General features: G+C 39.9%; 2 protein-coding genes across 4 annotated transcripts; one reads left to right on the top strand and one right to left on the bottom strand.

Moving 5' to 3' along the window:
- The first annotated feature begins 567 nt into the window (after positions 1-567).
- LOC143412447 (uncharacterized) lies at positions 568-13,162 on the top strand. Of its 3 annotated transcripts, none has more exons than XR_013100666.1 (5): positions 568-665; positions 3,902-4,021; positions 4,318-4,735; positions 5,154-5,313; positions 6,387-6,585. XR_013100666.1 is itself a non-coding variant. In XM_076889564.1 (5 exons), exons 3-5 carry the CDS (start codon positions 4,394-4,396, stop codon positions 13,039-13,041), a joined length of 525 nt encoding a protein of 174 aa, XP_076745679.1. In that variant the 5' UTR covers positions 568-665; positions 3,902-4,021; positions 4,318-4,393; the 3' UTR covers positions 13,042-13,162. The 3 variants fall into 3 exon arrangements, 2 of the variants coding, with proteins under 2 accessions (XP_076745679.1, XP_076745680.1); XM_076889564.1 differs by lacking the exon at positions 6,387-6,585 and adding an exon at positions 13,019-13,162; XM_076889565.1 differs by lacking the exons at positions 3,902-4,021; positions 6,387-6,585 and adding an exon at positions 13,019-13,162 and having other exon boundaries at positions 585-665.
- A 1,718-nt stretch (positions 13,163-14,880) lies between these two features.
- On the bottom strand, positions 14,881-16,627 carry LOC143421014 (uncharacterized). The gene is made up of 2 exons (XM_076889665.1): positions 16,332-16,627; positions 14,881-15,447 (listed from the first exon to the last, which is right to left on the bottom strand). The coding sequence occupies exons 1-2, from the start codon at positions 16,589-16,591 to the stop codon at positions 15,177-15,179; spliced, it is 531 nt and encodes a 176-aa protein (XP_076745780.1). The 5' UTR covers positions 16,592-16,627; the 3' UTR covers positions 14,881-15,176.
- Between the last annotated feature and the right edge of the window lie 485 nt (positions 16,628-17,112).

The following is a 17,112-nucleotide window of genomic DNA, read 5'->3' as shown; positions in this document are numbered from 1 at the left end:
TTGACAGGCTCAGAAAAGTCAAAAATAGTGAGATATCTTGCAGAGGGATCCCAGTAAACACCAGTATGTGGGCCCCACATGGGCTATGGGGGTTCCAAGTGGGGATGGGCTTACAATGGGCATCCAATCTGGGACCCACCTGGGTTAGCCAAGTAGGACCCACTTGAGCCAGCCCAGATGGGCTATGTTCTATGGGCACCATATGGGTAACATATGGGAAGTTGCATGAACAGGCAACTGAGTTTAACGATCTTAGTTAAGTATAATTATTAGTCATGTGTAAGTATAAACATGAATTAAGATGAAATAACTGATAATAAATTATGCCAGAGGCAGCATATGTATATTTAATTAATAACAAAATATACATATAAAATATATTAATATAAGTGAAACACAAAGAACAGATGTGACTTAAAATTGTAAGACGCTTAATAAAATAAAACTAATGGTTTTACATTTGAGTGGGGAAAAAATTTCACTCCATGTAGGAGTGCTTTTCGAAATCTCGCGTTATTTCATGAAATATCACGAGGTTTTCTCAGACCCGTCCCCCCATTCTGGAACATTCTTCATTTCGTGCCCTTGGACAAAGCTGACAGTTAAGCTGGCAATTTTTGGATTAAGTTCATCTTTGAGCTACGGACTTATTTTCTGCACTAACGGTAAGAACTTTTTGACTTAATTTGAATCCCTAAGTATAAATGAAATGTTTACAAAGTTATGATGCTGCAAAGTAATGTATGGCACAAGTGCTGGCGAACTTTTTCCTAGCACTCACGCAAGGCTAAGCTAGTTTAAATTTTTAGGTAGTGTTGGATTTAGCCAATTTTCACAGTTTGAAAGCATTTTCTGGTGTCCTGTATACTGCTTAACTAGCACCAAAATTAATTACTGCGTGTACTTAACATCAAGTTGTACTTAAACATTATCTTGGTTTTTCTCTATGATTAGTATTAATAAAGGACTGTATTAGACCAATTTAACAAAGTTCTAGTTTTTTAGGAGGAATATGGAGGGTATTTTCACTATCAGAGCAACCAAAATTGCTTTGGTGTTGTCTTTATTAGCTTCATTCCTCACGGCTAAGTGAGGAGGGTAGGCCATGGCCATGAGCAACTAGTCCCCAGCTTTTGCCCCTGTGTCAGGAGCATGCACAGCAGTCAGAGAGGCAGATCAGTGAGCACTCTATTTCTGTAGAAGACATCATCATTTTTCTTGCCATTGTTCTCATTTTTCCAGAAAAAGCAAAAAAGAAAATATAGGTATTCTTGATTTGTTTGGGTTTTTTTTTTATACACACTTTAGTATGCAACTTTATATGTGTAGTTGTTTTAGTGAGAACTTCATCAGAAATACTGTACTGACTCAAGAATCTGCCTCTTACTGTTGTGCAAGCTCTGTACATGAGGGAAACTGATTATTTAAGCAGAACTGGTCGGTCTAACTCCTTTTACTATGATTGCTGTGGCCCTCCTTTTTTCCTTTTGTAATGTATATTTGGCTAGAATCTACACAATATTTATTTATAAAAAAGAAAAGCAATTGCTCTTTGGATGTGGTCCTAAAGATCTGTGATCTTTAAGTGTTTGTCTGATGCCTTATTTGTGCATGCGCACTGTTATTTTAATTTGTTTCATTATGGCTTAAATTTGTTTGAATTTTGTGCATGCTCCTTTATCAGCCTTCCTGCATGGACAGCTTGTGTGGTTATTGGCCAGGAAGGTTTGCAATTATCTCAAAACTTGAGATGTTTGTTGTTTTGATTATGACTATGGCTACTTATAAATTGCATAGTCACACTATTACAATAATATGTTATTAATATCTGTATATTGGTTTGATTTTGCTGTTGGACAGTGGAGTGAATAGTAGCAAGGTTATGTGTGGTTTCTTTCTTTCTTTATTTTTACAGACTTTGACATAAGAAGCAGTGTATATTTCAAAATTCATTTCTATTTAAAATTTGATGCATGCCAGAAATATACTAGTAGGAATCTTTTTTTGAGTTTGTAACAATTAGAATTGTTACTTTATAAAGTGATGTCAGGGTCTTTTATTGTAATACAACAGCTTTTAAGGCTGGTGTAAGCATCACAGCAGATGTCTTTATGCCAAAGTAACTGAGGATAAAACACAGAAAAAAGGAGATTTTCCTGGAGTGGCTTTTTAAATCAGATAGCCTTAGAAATATTCTGCAGTTGAACAAAAACTGAAGAAAACCATGAATCAATATATGAACATTACCTGATGCTGCTGAAGTAAAGCAGAACAAAGTTACAGAAAATTTTTTTAGAGGTTTTATTAGTGAACAAGGTGAGTTTTTTGCAATTTGGCATAATTTGGCACAAAAAACAACTGACAACAGCGCTAAGCACAACTGTACACTGATGTATAATAAGCAAGGGAATAATGTGGAAAACATATTTCAGATGGGGAAACTTTTCTTGAAGTATACTACGAGAGAGCTGTGCAAGAAGTATGATGTTTTGTTTTGTTTTTTCAATCGTGGTGTAAACAAGACAGGAAGAGGGAATTAATGACAGTATTTATCAAATGTGAAGCGTAGTTTGGATCTTCTTTTGCTGCTGGTTCAGTTAATTTTGAATTTTGATTGGAGAGTGATGAAACCCGGAGCTTCAGAATCTGTGAGCTGTCTTTCAGAAAGCAATGGAGCAATCTCAGAGGACAAAGAGCTCAGAAAGTTGTTGAACATTTTAGTTTCGTTTCACAGTAAAATGAGTCAGAGCATCATCAGGACTTAATATTGTACTCTGATTCTTTTGAGAATAAAACACTTGAGGAAGAGCACTACGATTGCGATGAACATGCTAAAGATTATGTTATCATGAAATTTCTGTTGACTAAAGGACTGATGAAACTTTGTGCTATGGCCAACAAAGAGCACCAGGTTGGGGTGTCACTTTGAACGAGCTGGGTGTGGGATATGGGGGTAATGCGCAAGCTTATTTATCTTTGGTTAAAAAGTCCCCGAAAATGCAGACAGTCTATGCAAATTCTAACTGATTTCAGCATTCATGGTTTCTGTCAGGCAATATCTTCCTTAAAGTTTTGCAAGGAAACCAAGGTCTCTCAAGAAATTACCACGCAGAAAGCAACTGAATTGAGACAAGTTTTGCTTTACACAAGCCCAGTTCTACTGAATAATATACCAAGCCAAATGTATAGATACTTTATACTGTTATTTGAATAAAGCACCAAATCCACACTTTTAAGCTTAAATTTCAAAACTTACACTAACTACTGATCTTATCTATTTCTGATTTTATCTGTTTTGATTTTATATACTGTTTTGTTTGTTTGTTAAGCTTAAATTTCAAAACTTACATTAACTACTGATTTTATCTACTGTTCTGATTTTATCTGTTTTGATTTTATATACTGTTTTGTTTGTTTGTTTGTTTGTTAAGTGGGTTTAGAGCTCTGGGTAGCTCCCCAGCTGGGTCTAGACTGGGTCTAGAGAGTATTTTAAATTCAGGGAATTTAAAATAGAAAGTAGCTCGTCCACAGAAGGACTGGTAGCTCCCCTTACGATAAGGGTTCAGATCGCGCGAACAGGTGTGAAATGTGTGTGTTTAGTTAGTTTGTTTGTTTGCTTGTTTTAATCAATTTTAAATCATGCTTTTTATTTGTTTTTGTTTCTAATGTCTCTGTAAAGCACTTTGAATCACCTTGTTGTTGAATTGTGCTATACAAATAAATTTGCCTTGCCTTGCCTTGCCTTATCTGTATCTACAAGAATTCTTCTAAGTCCTGATTTGTATATTGATAACTGACTGTGATTATGCAGAGGATGTTTTGAAGCAGTTTGTGAAAGATTTTGCTTTGATTTATGGTCTTGACTTTGTTGGTTATAATATACATTCTTTAATACACCTAGCTCAAGATGTACGGAAGTTTGGCCCTTTAGACAGCATTTCCTGCTTCCCATTAGAAACCTTCCTTGGTGGAATTTATTTGGATTCTGGAAGCAGATTGGGAAAGGGAAGCGGAAAAGGAGGTAATTATGTTGAAAACACCTTAAAAGCAAAAATTTATTATTGAGAGTATAAGAAAAAAAAAACCTGACAGTTTCTTTAGCAGACCCTTGCTGCTCATCAGGTTCAGATATGATTTCAAAATAGCGCTTTATAACTTGTTGACTTTTAAAAATCTGTTTTAGACTTTTTTTGATGCCATTATATACATTAATGTTTTTAGTTTGTAGGACTAACCAGTACCCTAAATTATGTGTTTGGATTATTATTTATTTGTGTGTGTATGTTTGTTGTATTTTGTTTGTTTGTTTGTTTTAAGGCCAGTGATCCCGTCGAGCTCTGATGAGGATTGGGACAACACTGTGGAACAGCCAGAGACCTCACCACCATCAGCAATGGAGAATAGACGTTCAAGTGAAACTCACTTCCTGAACATCACTCATCCATTTGTTCAGCCGCTACAACCCTCAACTCCTTCACCTGTGGTTTCACAACCAGTTCCAAGACAACTTCTACAAGCCACCAGTACGAGCATGTTTGTACGTGTTCTAACCCTCCTGGAAGACATTAAGGACACTCAGAGGGTCCACAGTCGAATGCTACAGTCTCTCCTTACACAACGTGATGGACCAGTTGCTGCAGTATTACCCGAGGGTGCTGTATTTCCCATCCGGACAGTAGCAGATGTGGCAGCACTGGGGCAAAAACTGGCAGACCCTGTCTTCCTAAAAGAAGTGGTAAATAATAATGATGTAATAACAATATTCAATGATTAATGCCTCAATCAGTCTGTGTTTCATGCTAGCAGTTATGATCAAGGAAAGTTGCTGTTTGTTCGAACATGGTCAGTGCAATGAAGGAGTGGGAGGAGAGCTGAACAAAAGTTGCTATTTTTGTTAATAAAATAACTTCTCCAAACATTACCTAGTTATAAGTTGTGCCATGCCAAACCCAAAACTTAAGAAATTACTTTTGGTGAATCATTTAGCTCTTTGCATTCACATCAGACAGTGTTTGACTTTGACACCTAACTCTTTCTCAGTCAATTAGCATCAATATTATAGAGCCTAATTACTGTGTAGCTGTGCTTGCTTTCTTTTAGGTGTGACTGATGGTACTACTGTCAGTAAAATTATTGTCCTTGCGTGTCCTAAGGTTGCTGTTGTGGCAGAGATCAGAGGGAGCACTGTTGATGAAGCCACAAGAAGAATGATGGCCTTCATTATGGACAATGCTCTTTCCAGGCAATATAACTTTGTTGGGAGCCATGGAAAGCGGGAATTTCGAGGGCTTAAAGTTTTTGAAGTGCTATATGGTAAGTTCATTAGTTGTAAGATATTTTGTTGATGTTTGAATAACGGATGCTCACTACAGCTGCAGTCATTCAGAATCAACTTTTCTCTCCACCATTGGCTAGCTTCGCAATAACAGAAGTTTGACTTGATTGACGCGGGAATGTTCCCAGTTAGCCTAGCGGTCAGCAAGGAGGCTTCAGCGCTGCATTATGGGATCTGTAGTTTGTATATTATTAGCGCCTCATATCGCCGGGCCATGCATAACAATAATAGTACATCTATATAAAATGATCTTGCGGGCCGGATATAAATGTATGCCGGGCCGGATGTGGCCCGCAGGCCTTGACTTTGACACGTGGTTTAGATAGACTGTACAAATTGTGGAGATGAAACCATCAGCTCATGTTGTTCTGGAGGTTGGTGGCTGCTGGCAGGAATGACCACGTTTCTTTCTGGCTTGTAGCATACTTGAAGAAGTCTCTCACTAAACAGTTTTTTGGTTGCTCACAGAATGTGAATAAGCTCCAGGAACTCCAGAGCCAGCCTCTATTTTTTCCAGTGTAATTAGTAACACACTGATTTATCTGATGGCCCTATTTTTGATTTACATGAAAATTATTGGCGCCCGCCTGGCACACACCTCAAGAAGTGGAATCTGTTTTCTCCTTGGTAGATGTAGCCCTTGTTACATTTTACTATTTTGTTTTGTGTTCATTATGAGGTGCTGTACCATACAAAAAACTGGTTAACCACTTGCCTGTTCTAAGCTCTGTGCCAATCACTGAGACAGCCCACAACACCAGTTATCATTGTAACTATGTAGACATCTTTTAAACATTTGTCTTAAATGTTTTAAGGTAAAATATTTCACATTAATTTAATTTTTGAGTGCCTACTTGGTAAATCATTTTGTAAATAGCTTTTCTGTTTCCATGAATACTCACGGTCTTCAAAGAGTTCAATGTAGGAGGTCAAACAACTTGAACAGCACAACCTCCAAAACAACTAACAACTTGTTTGTGCATTTTCACAAACAAATCTGATTTTGTTTGTGAAAATGCACTAATTTTTTATTTTATTTTATTTCTTTCAGGACCAATGGATTGGTGAATGAGTGAGAACCTGTGGTTTGCTGCATTTGTTTTTCCTTTAAACTGTATAACATTTATTTGTTATTGTTTTGTGTATACTTTGGACATTTTTGTCAACATGTTCTCCAAACAAAAAATGTATTATATAAAAAAGCATACTGTTTTAAAATTTCATAGTAATCATTATTAATAAAAAAAATAACCTGGCTTTGTTGTACAGGTGATTTAAATTATAGCTTACTTACATTATCCAAAATTCCATCTGGGCAAACACACTTGGGGCCACCATGGAAACTGAGGACAAAAATAGCTGGGTCTCAGGTTGGTAACCCAAGTGGGCCCCAAGTATCAGACCTGCTTCTATCCATCTGGGCCCCATACTCATTTATTGTCTGGGGCTGATTTGGGACCCATCATTAACCCATCTGGGCAAACACATTTGGGGCCATCATGGAAACTGAGGACAATTAGCTGGGTCCTAGGTGGGTAACCCAAGTGGGCCCCAAATATCAAATCTGCGTCTACCCATCTGGGCCCCACATATTTTTTTTGACTGGGCCTGATTTGGGGCTTATCTGGGACCCAGCATAAACCCATCTAGGAAAACACATTTGGGGCCACCATGGAAACTGAGGACAAAATTAGCTGGACCCCAGTTGGGTTTCCCAAGTGGGCCCCAAATATTAGCCCTGCTGCTCCCTATTTGGGCCCCACATATGTGTGTTGACTGGGATGCAGCAGTCTCAAAATTGCAAAGCTTCTGAAGCGTGATCATCGAACAATCAAGCGTTTCATTCAAAATAGTCAACAGGGTCGCAAGAAGCGTGTGGAAAAACCAAGGCGCAAAATAACTGCCCATGAACTGAGAAAAGTCAAGCGTGCAGCTGCCAAGATGCCACTTGCCACCAGTTTGGCCATATTTCAGAGCTGCAACATCACTGGAGTGCCCAAAAGCACAAGGTGTGCAATACTCAGAGACATGGCCAAGGTAAGAAAGGCTGAAAGACGACCACCACTGAACAAGACACACAAGCTGAGACGTCAAGAGTGGGCCAAGAAATATCTCAAGACTGGTCAAAGGAGCTTGCAAAGAAAAGCGTCTGGACTTCTTTAAGTTGCTTGAAGACGTTTCACCTCTCATCCGAGAAGCTTCTTCAGTTCTAAGGTTCCAGTGTATTTCAGACCCAGCAACACGCTCAGACAGAAACTGGTTCACCCGAAAGACAAAACGCCAAAACACAGACTTAACAATGTGGTGTATGCTGTACAGTGCAGCGAGGAATGCTCAGACCTCTACATTGGAGAGACCAAACAGCCACTTCACAAGTGCATGGCACAACACAGAAGAGCCACCTCCACAGGACAAGACTCAGCAGTCCATCTGCACCTAAAGGTCAAAGGTCACTCTTTCGAGGATGCCAATGTTCACATTTTGGACAGAGAGGACAGATGGTTTGAAAGAGGAGTGAAAGAAGCCATCTATGTCCACTGTGAGCGACCATCTTTGAACAGAGGTGGGGGTTTACGACACCAACTCGCTGCCATCTATAATCCAGTTTTGAGATCCTTTCCCAGACGCCTTAACGCCCACTCACATCCTGGGCCATCTGACCTCAGGAATTCGCATGATAAGGTGGGGCCAGGTTTCACAATGAGCTCACCCGAAACTCTGGCTGATTGGGACCCACGGCCAGTTTCACACCTTGGCTCAGGCGATTAGAGGATCATCAGGGGGTCCTTTTGTCCCTCTGTGGGGGGAAACTCCCACTAGGTTTATATCTGGGACTCTCCACCATTTGACCTTAGAACTGAAGAAGCTTCTCGGATGAGAGGTGAAACGTCTTCAAGCAACTTAAAGAAGTCCAGATGCTTTTCTTTGCAAGCTCCTTTGACTACGATGACCTGGATGACTGAGAACCTTCACAGACATCTCAAGACTGGTTTTTCTAAGGTTTTATGGACTGATGAAATGAGAGTGAGTCTTGATCGGCCAGATGGATGGGCCCGTGGCTGGATTGGTAAAGGGCAGAGAGCTCCAGTCCCACTCAGACGCCAGCAAGGTGGAGGTGGAGTACTGGTTTGGGCTGGTATCATCAAAGATGAGCTTGTGGGGCCTTTTCGGGTTGAGGATGGAGTCAAGCTCAACTCCCAGTCCTACTGCCAGTTTCTGGAAGACACCTTCTTCAAGCAGTGGTACAGGAAGAAGTCTGCATCCTTCAAGAAAAACATGATTTTCATGCAGGACAATGCTCCATCACACGCGTCCGAGTACTCCACAGCGTGGCTGGCAAGAAAGGGTATAAAAGAAGAAAAACTAATGACATGGCCTCCTTGTTCACCTGATCTGAACCCCATTGAGAACCTGTGGTCCATCATCAAATGTGAGATTTACAAGGAGGGAAAACAGTACACCTCTCTGAACAGTGTCTGGGAGGCTGTGGTTGCTGCTGCACGCAATGTTGATGGTGAACAGATCAAAACACTGACAGAATCCATGGATGGCAGGCTTTTGAGTGTCCTTGCAAAGAAAGGTGGCTATATTGGTCGCTGATTTGTTTTTGTTTTGTTTTTGAATGTCAGAAATGTATATTTGTGAATGTGGAGATGTTATATTGGTTTCACTGGTAAAAATAAATAATTGAAATGGGTATATATTTGTTTTTTGTTAAGTTGCCTAATAATTATGCACAGTAATAGTCACCTGCACACACAGATATCCCCCTAAAATAGCTCAAACTAAAAACAAACTAAAAACTACTTCCAAAAACATTCAGCTTTGATATTAATGAGTTTTTTGGGTTCATTGAGAACATGGTTGTTGTTCAATAATAACATTATTCCTCAAAAATACGACTTGCCTAATAATTCTGCACTCCCTATATATGTATATATAAATATGTGTGTGTGTATGTGTGTGTGTGTGTGTGTGTAATATATGGCCTGTATTTGTATAGCGCTTTTCTAGTCCCTAAGGACCCCAAAGCGCTTCACACTACATTCAGTCATTCACCCATTCACACACACATTCACACACTGGCAAGCTACATTGTAGCCACAGCTGCCCTGGGGCACACTGACAGAGGCGAGGCTGCCGGACACTGGCGCCACCGAGCCCTCTGACCACCACCAGTAGGCAAACATGGGGTTAGTATCTTGCCCAAGGATATTTGGCATGCAGCCAGGAGGCAGCCTGGGATCGAACCACCGACCTTCTGATTAGTGGCTGACCTGCTCTGCCACCTGAGCTACAGCTAGTATAGGGAAAGTTGAAAAGAACTTTGAAGAGAGAGTTCAACAGGGCATGAAACATATACATATACAGCATGTATATACATATGTATATGTATATACATGCTGTTTACTACACCAAAAGTGAAAACTACAAATAATCATGCACTACTTTGTGTTTGAAAAATTACAGAGAGCCGATGAGTAGCACATAACAGGGTAAGCAAGGTTTCTGAGGAGGCTCAGCACTTGTAACAAGCAAAAGACAGAACAGGCTAGGTCAGCACAAGCGGGTATTTACAAACAGCAGGTAACAGAGATGGCCTAATGTCCACCATGTGACAATGACACATGGTGGACATTAGAAGAGAACTGTTTACTGGATACAAGGCAGAAGGTTTTTTATATTTGTATTTGTATTTTATTGTGTTCTCTTTAAAATATTTTTATATGTCCAATTTAAAATCCTTCTCCTTAAATAACAGGATCATGAATAATCAGGCCCCATCTTATCTTAAAGACCTTATCACCCCAATAGGGCACTTTGGTCTCGGGGTATTGCTGTCCAGCGTGTTTGAAAATAAAATGGGAGGCTGAGCCTTCAGCTTTCAGGCTTCAGTTTGTGTAATTAGAAGACAGGCCTTCTGATTCAGGAGTGGCATTTCGATTTGATTTTCATTTGATTAGGCTTCAAACGTTACTTTTTCATAACACTTATACCATGGGTTGTATCAGTTCACTCTGAACCATTCCTTAGCTACAATGCAATATCCTGCTGGGAGCTTCTCATGATAGAGTGAGTGTTTCTTCTTCACTGGTCTCTTTTCATTCTGTGTGTGTTTCTATGCCACTTTGGATTTAATCATTAGTTATTATTAAAGTCTGGCTTCCTTTCCTGTCTCCTTCCCCACACCCCCAAGTGACCATGGTTTTTCTGAGTGCTTGCTCATAGGGGGTTCTTCACTTCTTGGAGTTTTCTCTCTCTTGTTGTATTGTCTTTCCCTTTCAATAGAAAGCACCTTGAGGCCACTGATGTTGTGATTCGGTGTTATATAAATGAAAGTGAATTGCTCTATTTATCTGTTTTATAACATTTTCAGTTCTCTGCAGAATAGGTGGATAGAACGGAAAACCCCCCAAATGTGTGGTCTTCACCTTTGCATTATAATCAGCTCTTATGGTTCATGAGTAAGGGGGAGGAAAATGGTTGAATGGTTTATAACTATTGAGGAGCAGGGATTTCAACTTTTATTTTTATTTCAGACACAATCGTGAGCACAATGGTGAAGTGCAAACTGTTTCCAGGAGCTAATACGAGTATGTCCAGAAGACTTATAGTGGCATAAATCTTTAGAAATACTGCTCTGGCAATTCCCAGGTTGAAAACTTTTCTTAGTTTAAACTCAAGAGAAGTTTTCAAACTGCCAAAGCCTTCTTGGCACAGGTGCTAATTTATAAAAGACACTCCCCCTTTTAAACAAACATATTTATTACACCAGGACTTGATATGAGAATTTCATTCATAAAAAAATAAGCATTTTCAGTTCTTGGATTCCTGGGTAGCCTTATTTTTCTATAAGATGGATTGCAGACAAGTGCCACTAGAGTGAATATCAAATTACTCCAAATAGCTGTTATGGCCCCAAATTACAGTTATTATTAAGCTTGAGATGAGCCTCTCCATCACTTGTCTGACAAACAGCAGGGGATGATCTAATGAGTAATCTGCTTTATTGTGTACAAAGGAACAAAACAAAATAAATCAGGGGAGGATGTAGTCCAAATTGTTGCCGTCTTGCAGTCACTCTTATTACTGAAATGACCATGAAATAAAAGACCAGTATTTATAATAATATTGACCCGATTCTGGAAGTAAGTAGTGTGACAGTGTCAGTGCAGTCAGTATGGTCAGTATTTAAAATGCTTTAAGGTGACTGCTAATATAAATTGGTATGTTTAAAAAATGTGATTAGTTTGGCATTAATGATAACATGTGATTATTAATGCCAAACTAGTCTCTGCAGCTTCAACTGAGTCTCTTACTCATGACTCGATAGCAAATCAGGAGACCTTATTCACACATTCATACAGTTTGTGCTATATACCTTGTTGAATCCTCCCAATTCTTCTGATCTTTGGGCTGAAGGAAGAACGATACTCGGCGTATAAATGCTCAATCAACAATCTTTTATTCGATACAATTCAACACTTTATGAGCATAAACCATCTGGAAGGGAGATGAGCGCGGGAGGGTGTCCGCCTGATCTCGAAGTGTCTGAGCGTTCCTCCCATTCTTATAGCTTCAGCCCCCTCCACCTAGTCATAAAACCTAAACATCCATATTCTTTCTCTCTCTCAGTGAGCCTGAGTTATGACCTTGGCTTCCTGTGCAGTCTGTTCTGTTTTTTTCTAATCAGACAAATAAGGCGATGACTCTCTGAAAACAGTATTTCTCAGCAGTATCATGCATCATAAAACAATATCATTCATTCACAATAAATCAGCAGTCTAATGTAATACAAATCAGTTTAATAAGTGTAATAGTTATCACCTTCTTCTAAGTCAGGAGAATAATGCAAACTAAAACTACATAATGATTTCACAATCTTTAATTAGGGGCATAAAATAATATAATAATCTCACAACCTTTAAACACTGTCTGTTATAGACATACCTACACTCTCATGTATGACAAATCACAACAACAGTAGTCAAATGTGTGTTTCATGACACAAATTTGGGTCTTTCATAATAAAGTCAAGATGACATAGTTTGTTACCACCTACCCATGGGCTGATGTGAGCAAAAGTACAAGATGGGAAAATAAATGCAAACTGACTAACTCTGACAAGGAAACACTAGGGAACAAAGACCAGGAAATAGGACAGTGCACTCTGGCAAAAGACAAGGGGAGACTGAGAAAATATTTACACAGGGGAGTGATTGGGAAAAGTGGAGACACATGGGAATATACCTGGGGCAAATTAGACATAACGAGCGAAACTGAAGACAATACACAGGAGACAAGGACAATCAAAATTAGGCAGGTGTCACGGTCCTGGGTCGGTGACCCAGCGTTTTCTGCTTTGTATTGTTAATCTTTGATTTCTTGATGTTTTTGTTTGTTCCTAGGTTGTTGTTTTTTTTTTAAACTTTTTTTTTATTGAGCATCAACAACATAGTACACAGCAAATTCAAAAGTGTTAAATGTTTTGGTGTTAATAGTCTTCTTGCAAAAGTAGAGTTAATTTTACTCTAAGCAGAGTCACATTCTTTTAATGTAACTCTGAGGTGTAAAATGATAGTAGTTAAAATCGAGTGTTAAAAATGAGTGTTTCTCTGTCAAATCTGGATGTGTTACAATGGAAACATTAACTCTTGACCTCTTAACTCTGAACTCCTACAGGGGCTATGACACCAATAGAGTAAATTCACAGACTCCGCCCCCAGCACGGCTCCAATCGAAGCTGAAGTGAAGCCGTTTCAGAACATTTTGCTCTACATATTTGAGTTGTTTGCCATGCTTGGTAAGTCATTTTTTCAAAGATTGTTTCAATTATTATTATGAGCTTTTACTTCTGTGGCTCTTTGGAGTTGAGACAAAGCTGTGTGAAAGGCATTACGGTGTGTTCACACCGAACGCGATGGACGCGAATAGAGCGTCAGGTTTACATGTAAAGTCAATGGAAAGGCGCGATGACGCGCGATTGCGGGTCCCGCGAAAATTCGGAAGCAGATTTGCGTCGCGAAAACGCCAAAACGCGTGAAACGCGCATCAGTGTAGCGCGTCTGGCGCGTTTGACTCGCGAATAAAACCACGCGCGTGAGTTTTTGTGTTGCATTTTGTGCATACGCGCGTTTCGCGTCTACCGCTCGAGTTGGAAAAATCTGAACTCCAGCGTCAAATCGCGCCGCGACAACCAATCAGGAGCCTGGTGACGTGGCTGTTACCTAGGTCAAAGGGGCAGATCCAGTCAAAGCCTTTCATACTTCAATGGAGGGGAAGGCTAATCAATGCGGTAGCAAACAACTCGGAGCTGTACAACACCAGCTGCTTTCAGTACCGAGACAGGAATAAAAAGGACCGAGCTTGGAGGAAGATATGTGAAGAGATCGGGCAACCTGGTAAGTTCATTCATTTCTCTTTTGAAAGTTTTCACTGACCCGGGGAAGCCGCACAAAAGCTAGCAAGCCACCGCTATTTTCCCACTGACGTACAAATACCGTTCTGCTTTTATGCATGTTATCATTTAGGAATATATTTTATTGTTTATTAATAAACAGCACACAGTGGTCCCGCTGTTCATCCGTCACTGCTTTGCTTTTTCGCTGATTTTTTATTGCACAGTACAGCATTGCATTCTGCAGCCTGATTGACAAATCTCCTGCGCTTGCCAAATTTATCACATTTGGTTTTGATAACCTTCGCGTCCAATAGAAAAAACAGCACAAAAACACCCATAACTATGAGCCTCATTCGGAAATAGACACCTGCACCGTGTGGGAAAAAGGCGCACGAAAGTGGCGGGCAGATGAAGACAAACCGCGGCATAATAATACTTTTACGTTTTGCAATCTACAAAGGTTTGCACTTTGAGAATCAATTGTGAGAACTGTGACCAGGGGCTAGTTATTCTGAGAACCCCTGCAATAAATGAGGGACCACTGTCTACTCTACGATTATTATATCCAACCTGTTAACATTTAATACTGTATTGATAGAACCAAGTGATTCTGCAGCAGAGCATCCCCAGTCCCTGAGCTCCTGCTGCTGCACCCACAGATATGTACAGCAAGCACTGATACCTTTTTAGTCGGTGGGATTCCCTTGTGATCACCTTTACTAAATATCTACAACCAATCTGATTATATCCTGTTATTGTTTTTTTTTTTTTTCAATGTTGAAATTAAAATCTAGTAGCAGCCTTCTCATTTCTTTGTGTTTTGTGCTGTTTTACAGGCCCACAGAGGAGGACGGCTCCGAGGCAGATGAGGGACGGGTCCCAGGACGGTCCATCGGCGGTGGAGCTGGCCATCCTGGACTCCCTGAAGAGGCCACACCAGTCTCCAATGGAGCATTTCCTCCTCAGCCTTGTTCCTGCTCTGGAGAACAGCTGGTCCTTTTTATTCCTGTCTCTCTGTAAATTCTTATATTTTATATATTTATGTTTAATGTTTTTCTGTTTGAGACTTTTAATATTATTTCAAATAAATGTTTATAATGACTAATGTCTCAGTTCTACTACACAGCAAATGTTGGCACACAACTTGACACATGTAGAATTTATTTCATATTATACTAATGACAAAATATACTGATACAGTGGGATGCAGAAGTTTGGGCAACCTTGTTAATAGACATTATTTTCCTGTATAAATCGTTGGTTGTTACAATAAAAAATGTCAGTTAAATGTCATACAGGAGACACACACAGTGATATTTGAGAAGTGAAAAGAAGTTTACTGGATTTACAGAAAGTGTGCAATAATTGTTTAAACAAAATCAAGCAGGTGCATCAATTTGGGCACCACAAAAAAGAAATGAAATGAATATTTAGTGTATATCAATGTGTGTGTCTCCTATATGATATATGGGGTGCCTTTGTCTGGATGTGCTTCCCATCCAGAGCTGCACAGCACAGAGGAAAGTTCCAGCGCTCCTGGAATCCCTCTGTGATGGACCGCCAGTCTCCAGTTGAAGGCACAGCCATGAAGTCGTCCACTAGACAGTCCCAGATGGACGTCGCTGCCTGGGGGGTGATCTGGCTCACCGTGGACACACCGACTCTGAAACTGAACGCGATGGTCCTGAAGGAGTCCCCGGTGACAAGGAACCTGGACAAAATTGTTCAAAATCAGTATTATGTGTACTGCAGTTACAAAATACATTATTCAAATTCCAAAATACTTTTGTGATGTCAGATTTAAATCACAAAACTTAAATCTTACATAAAACATTTTGTAATTATAAGGATAATTACAAAATGTATATTAGATAATATCTAAAACAGTTGTGTTTTGTTTTAACTTTAACATATCATAATTTGATTGGTAGCAACTTTCACAACTACAGTGAGCCAATCACTCATAATTCCTAAACATGTCAATCAGGTAGGAATGAAGTAAGACATTAATAGAAATAAAGAGTTGTATGTTGACATGTAGCCCTTTCCTTGCTTAAATCATTAATATTTTTGAAAAATTAATCTGTGATAAGACAGCTTATCAAGATAGAACCATGTAACTAGAGATGAACCAAACTGTTCACAGTTTTATCTAACTCTGTTTTAATAAAGGCTGTGACCCTATAGAGTCTGACAGCTGCAGGGATTATATACAAATATTCAACTATCCCAGAATTAAACCAGGTCTAAATAAAAAGGAGTGAGTATCACTACAAAGGTTAACTCAGTGGTCCTAATGCTACAGTTTGATATCAGCAAACACCGAGCGCATACATTGATGTGACACCACAGCCATGCTATCATGCAAACACTGATAACAGCATAAATCGAATTAAATCGGGACTTGATGAGAGCTTCTGAGTATCACTAGAAATATTATAAAGAGTCGTCTCTGTACCACAGTTTGCTTTCAGTAAACACCGACAGCATTCACTGTTAGCATAGCACATCCATGTTAGCAGTGTATAACTGGATGGATTAGCATATTAGCACAGATATCAATAAAGGACTACCGTATTAAATAGTTTTACTAACCTCAGGCAGACGGACAGGCGCTCTGCAGGTGGGATTGAGCGTCTGTAGTTGGTGTCTAGGCGGGCGATGCTGGGACCGACGAGGGAAAGCAGGTCCTCAAACTGGCCGACTGTGATAGCGCTGGAATCGGCCGTCATCCAGGCGCAGCTCCTGGAGCAAGTGGTGAAACTCACCAAACTGCTCATGCCTCTGGAGGACCTGATGGACCCAGGTACGGCGAGGACGTCTTTTACGCTGCTGCTCTGCTCTCCACAGTACATAGAGAAGGGAGACTCTCTCTTCAAGCGCTAGCTTGATAGCTGCCATCTTGCAAAGATACCGGTCTGGCACAACTCCCTCCCACATTCCTCCCACATTTCCGGTTCACGCACGTCAAAATATCATATTTTGACGCGCGATGGATTTTTCTTGGACACGCGTTGAGACGCGAATGTACACGCGTCAAATTAGGGGCGTTTGGGGCGTTTTATTCGCGTCCATCGCGTTCGGTGTGAACACACCGTTAGCCATGTTGCTCAGTGATAGCATAACATTCTGTTTTAGCTAGCTGAAAGGTATTGTTTGCGGGCAAATACCACAGCCTTGAAAAAAAGCTTGCATGTGAATTTTCAGTCAAACTTTTGGTCAAATACACCTAAAACAATGTCTAGAATGTGAAATGTTGGTATAATGGTGCTACTTGAAGCCTGAAAACGATCTCCCTTAAAAAAAAAACGAGCAAACAGCAGTAGCAGACGTCCTGACTCGATTCTACGTTAGCATAGATCCCTCCAGAGTTTTG

Source organism: Maylandia zebra, linkage group LG11 (genome assembly GCF_041146795.1).
Source record: "Maylandia zebra isolate NMK-2024a linkage group LG11, Mzebra_GT3a, whole genome shotgun sequence".
NCBI classification, from domain to species: Eukaryota; Metazoa; Chordata; class Actinopteri; order Cichliformes; family Cichlidae; genus Maylandia; species Maylandia zebra.
This window is presented reverse-complemented; position numbering and strand designations above follow the sequence as displayed.

Coding starts and splice junctions, on each gene's coding strand:
- LOC143412447 (XM_076889564.1), top strand. CDS start 4,394: ATGGAGAATAGACGTTCAAGTGAAACTCACTTCCTGAACATCACTCAT. Junction 4,736..5,153: donor CTGTCTTCCTAAAAGAAGTG/GTAAATAATAAT, acceptor GCGTGTCCTAAG/GTTGCTGTTGTGGCAGAGAT. Junction 5,314..13,018: donor AGTTTTTGAAGTGCTATATG/GTAAGTTCATTA, acceptor GAACTCCTACAG/GGGCTATGACACCAATAGAG.
- LOC143421014 (XM_076889665.1), bottom strand. CDS start 16,591: ATGTACTGTGGAGAGCAGAGCAGCAGCGTAAAAGACGTCCTCGCCGTA. Junction 15,448..16,331: donor CGCCTGTCCGTCTGCCTGAG/GTTAGTAAAACT, acceptor AATTTTGTCCAG/GTTCCTTGTCACCGGGGACT.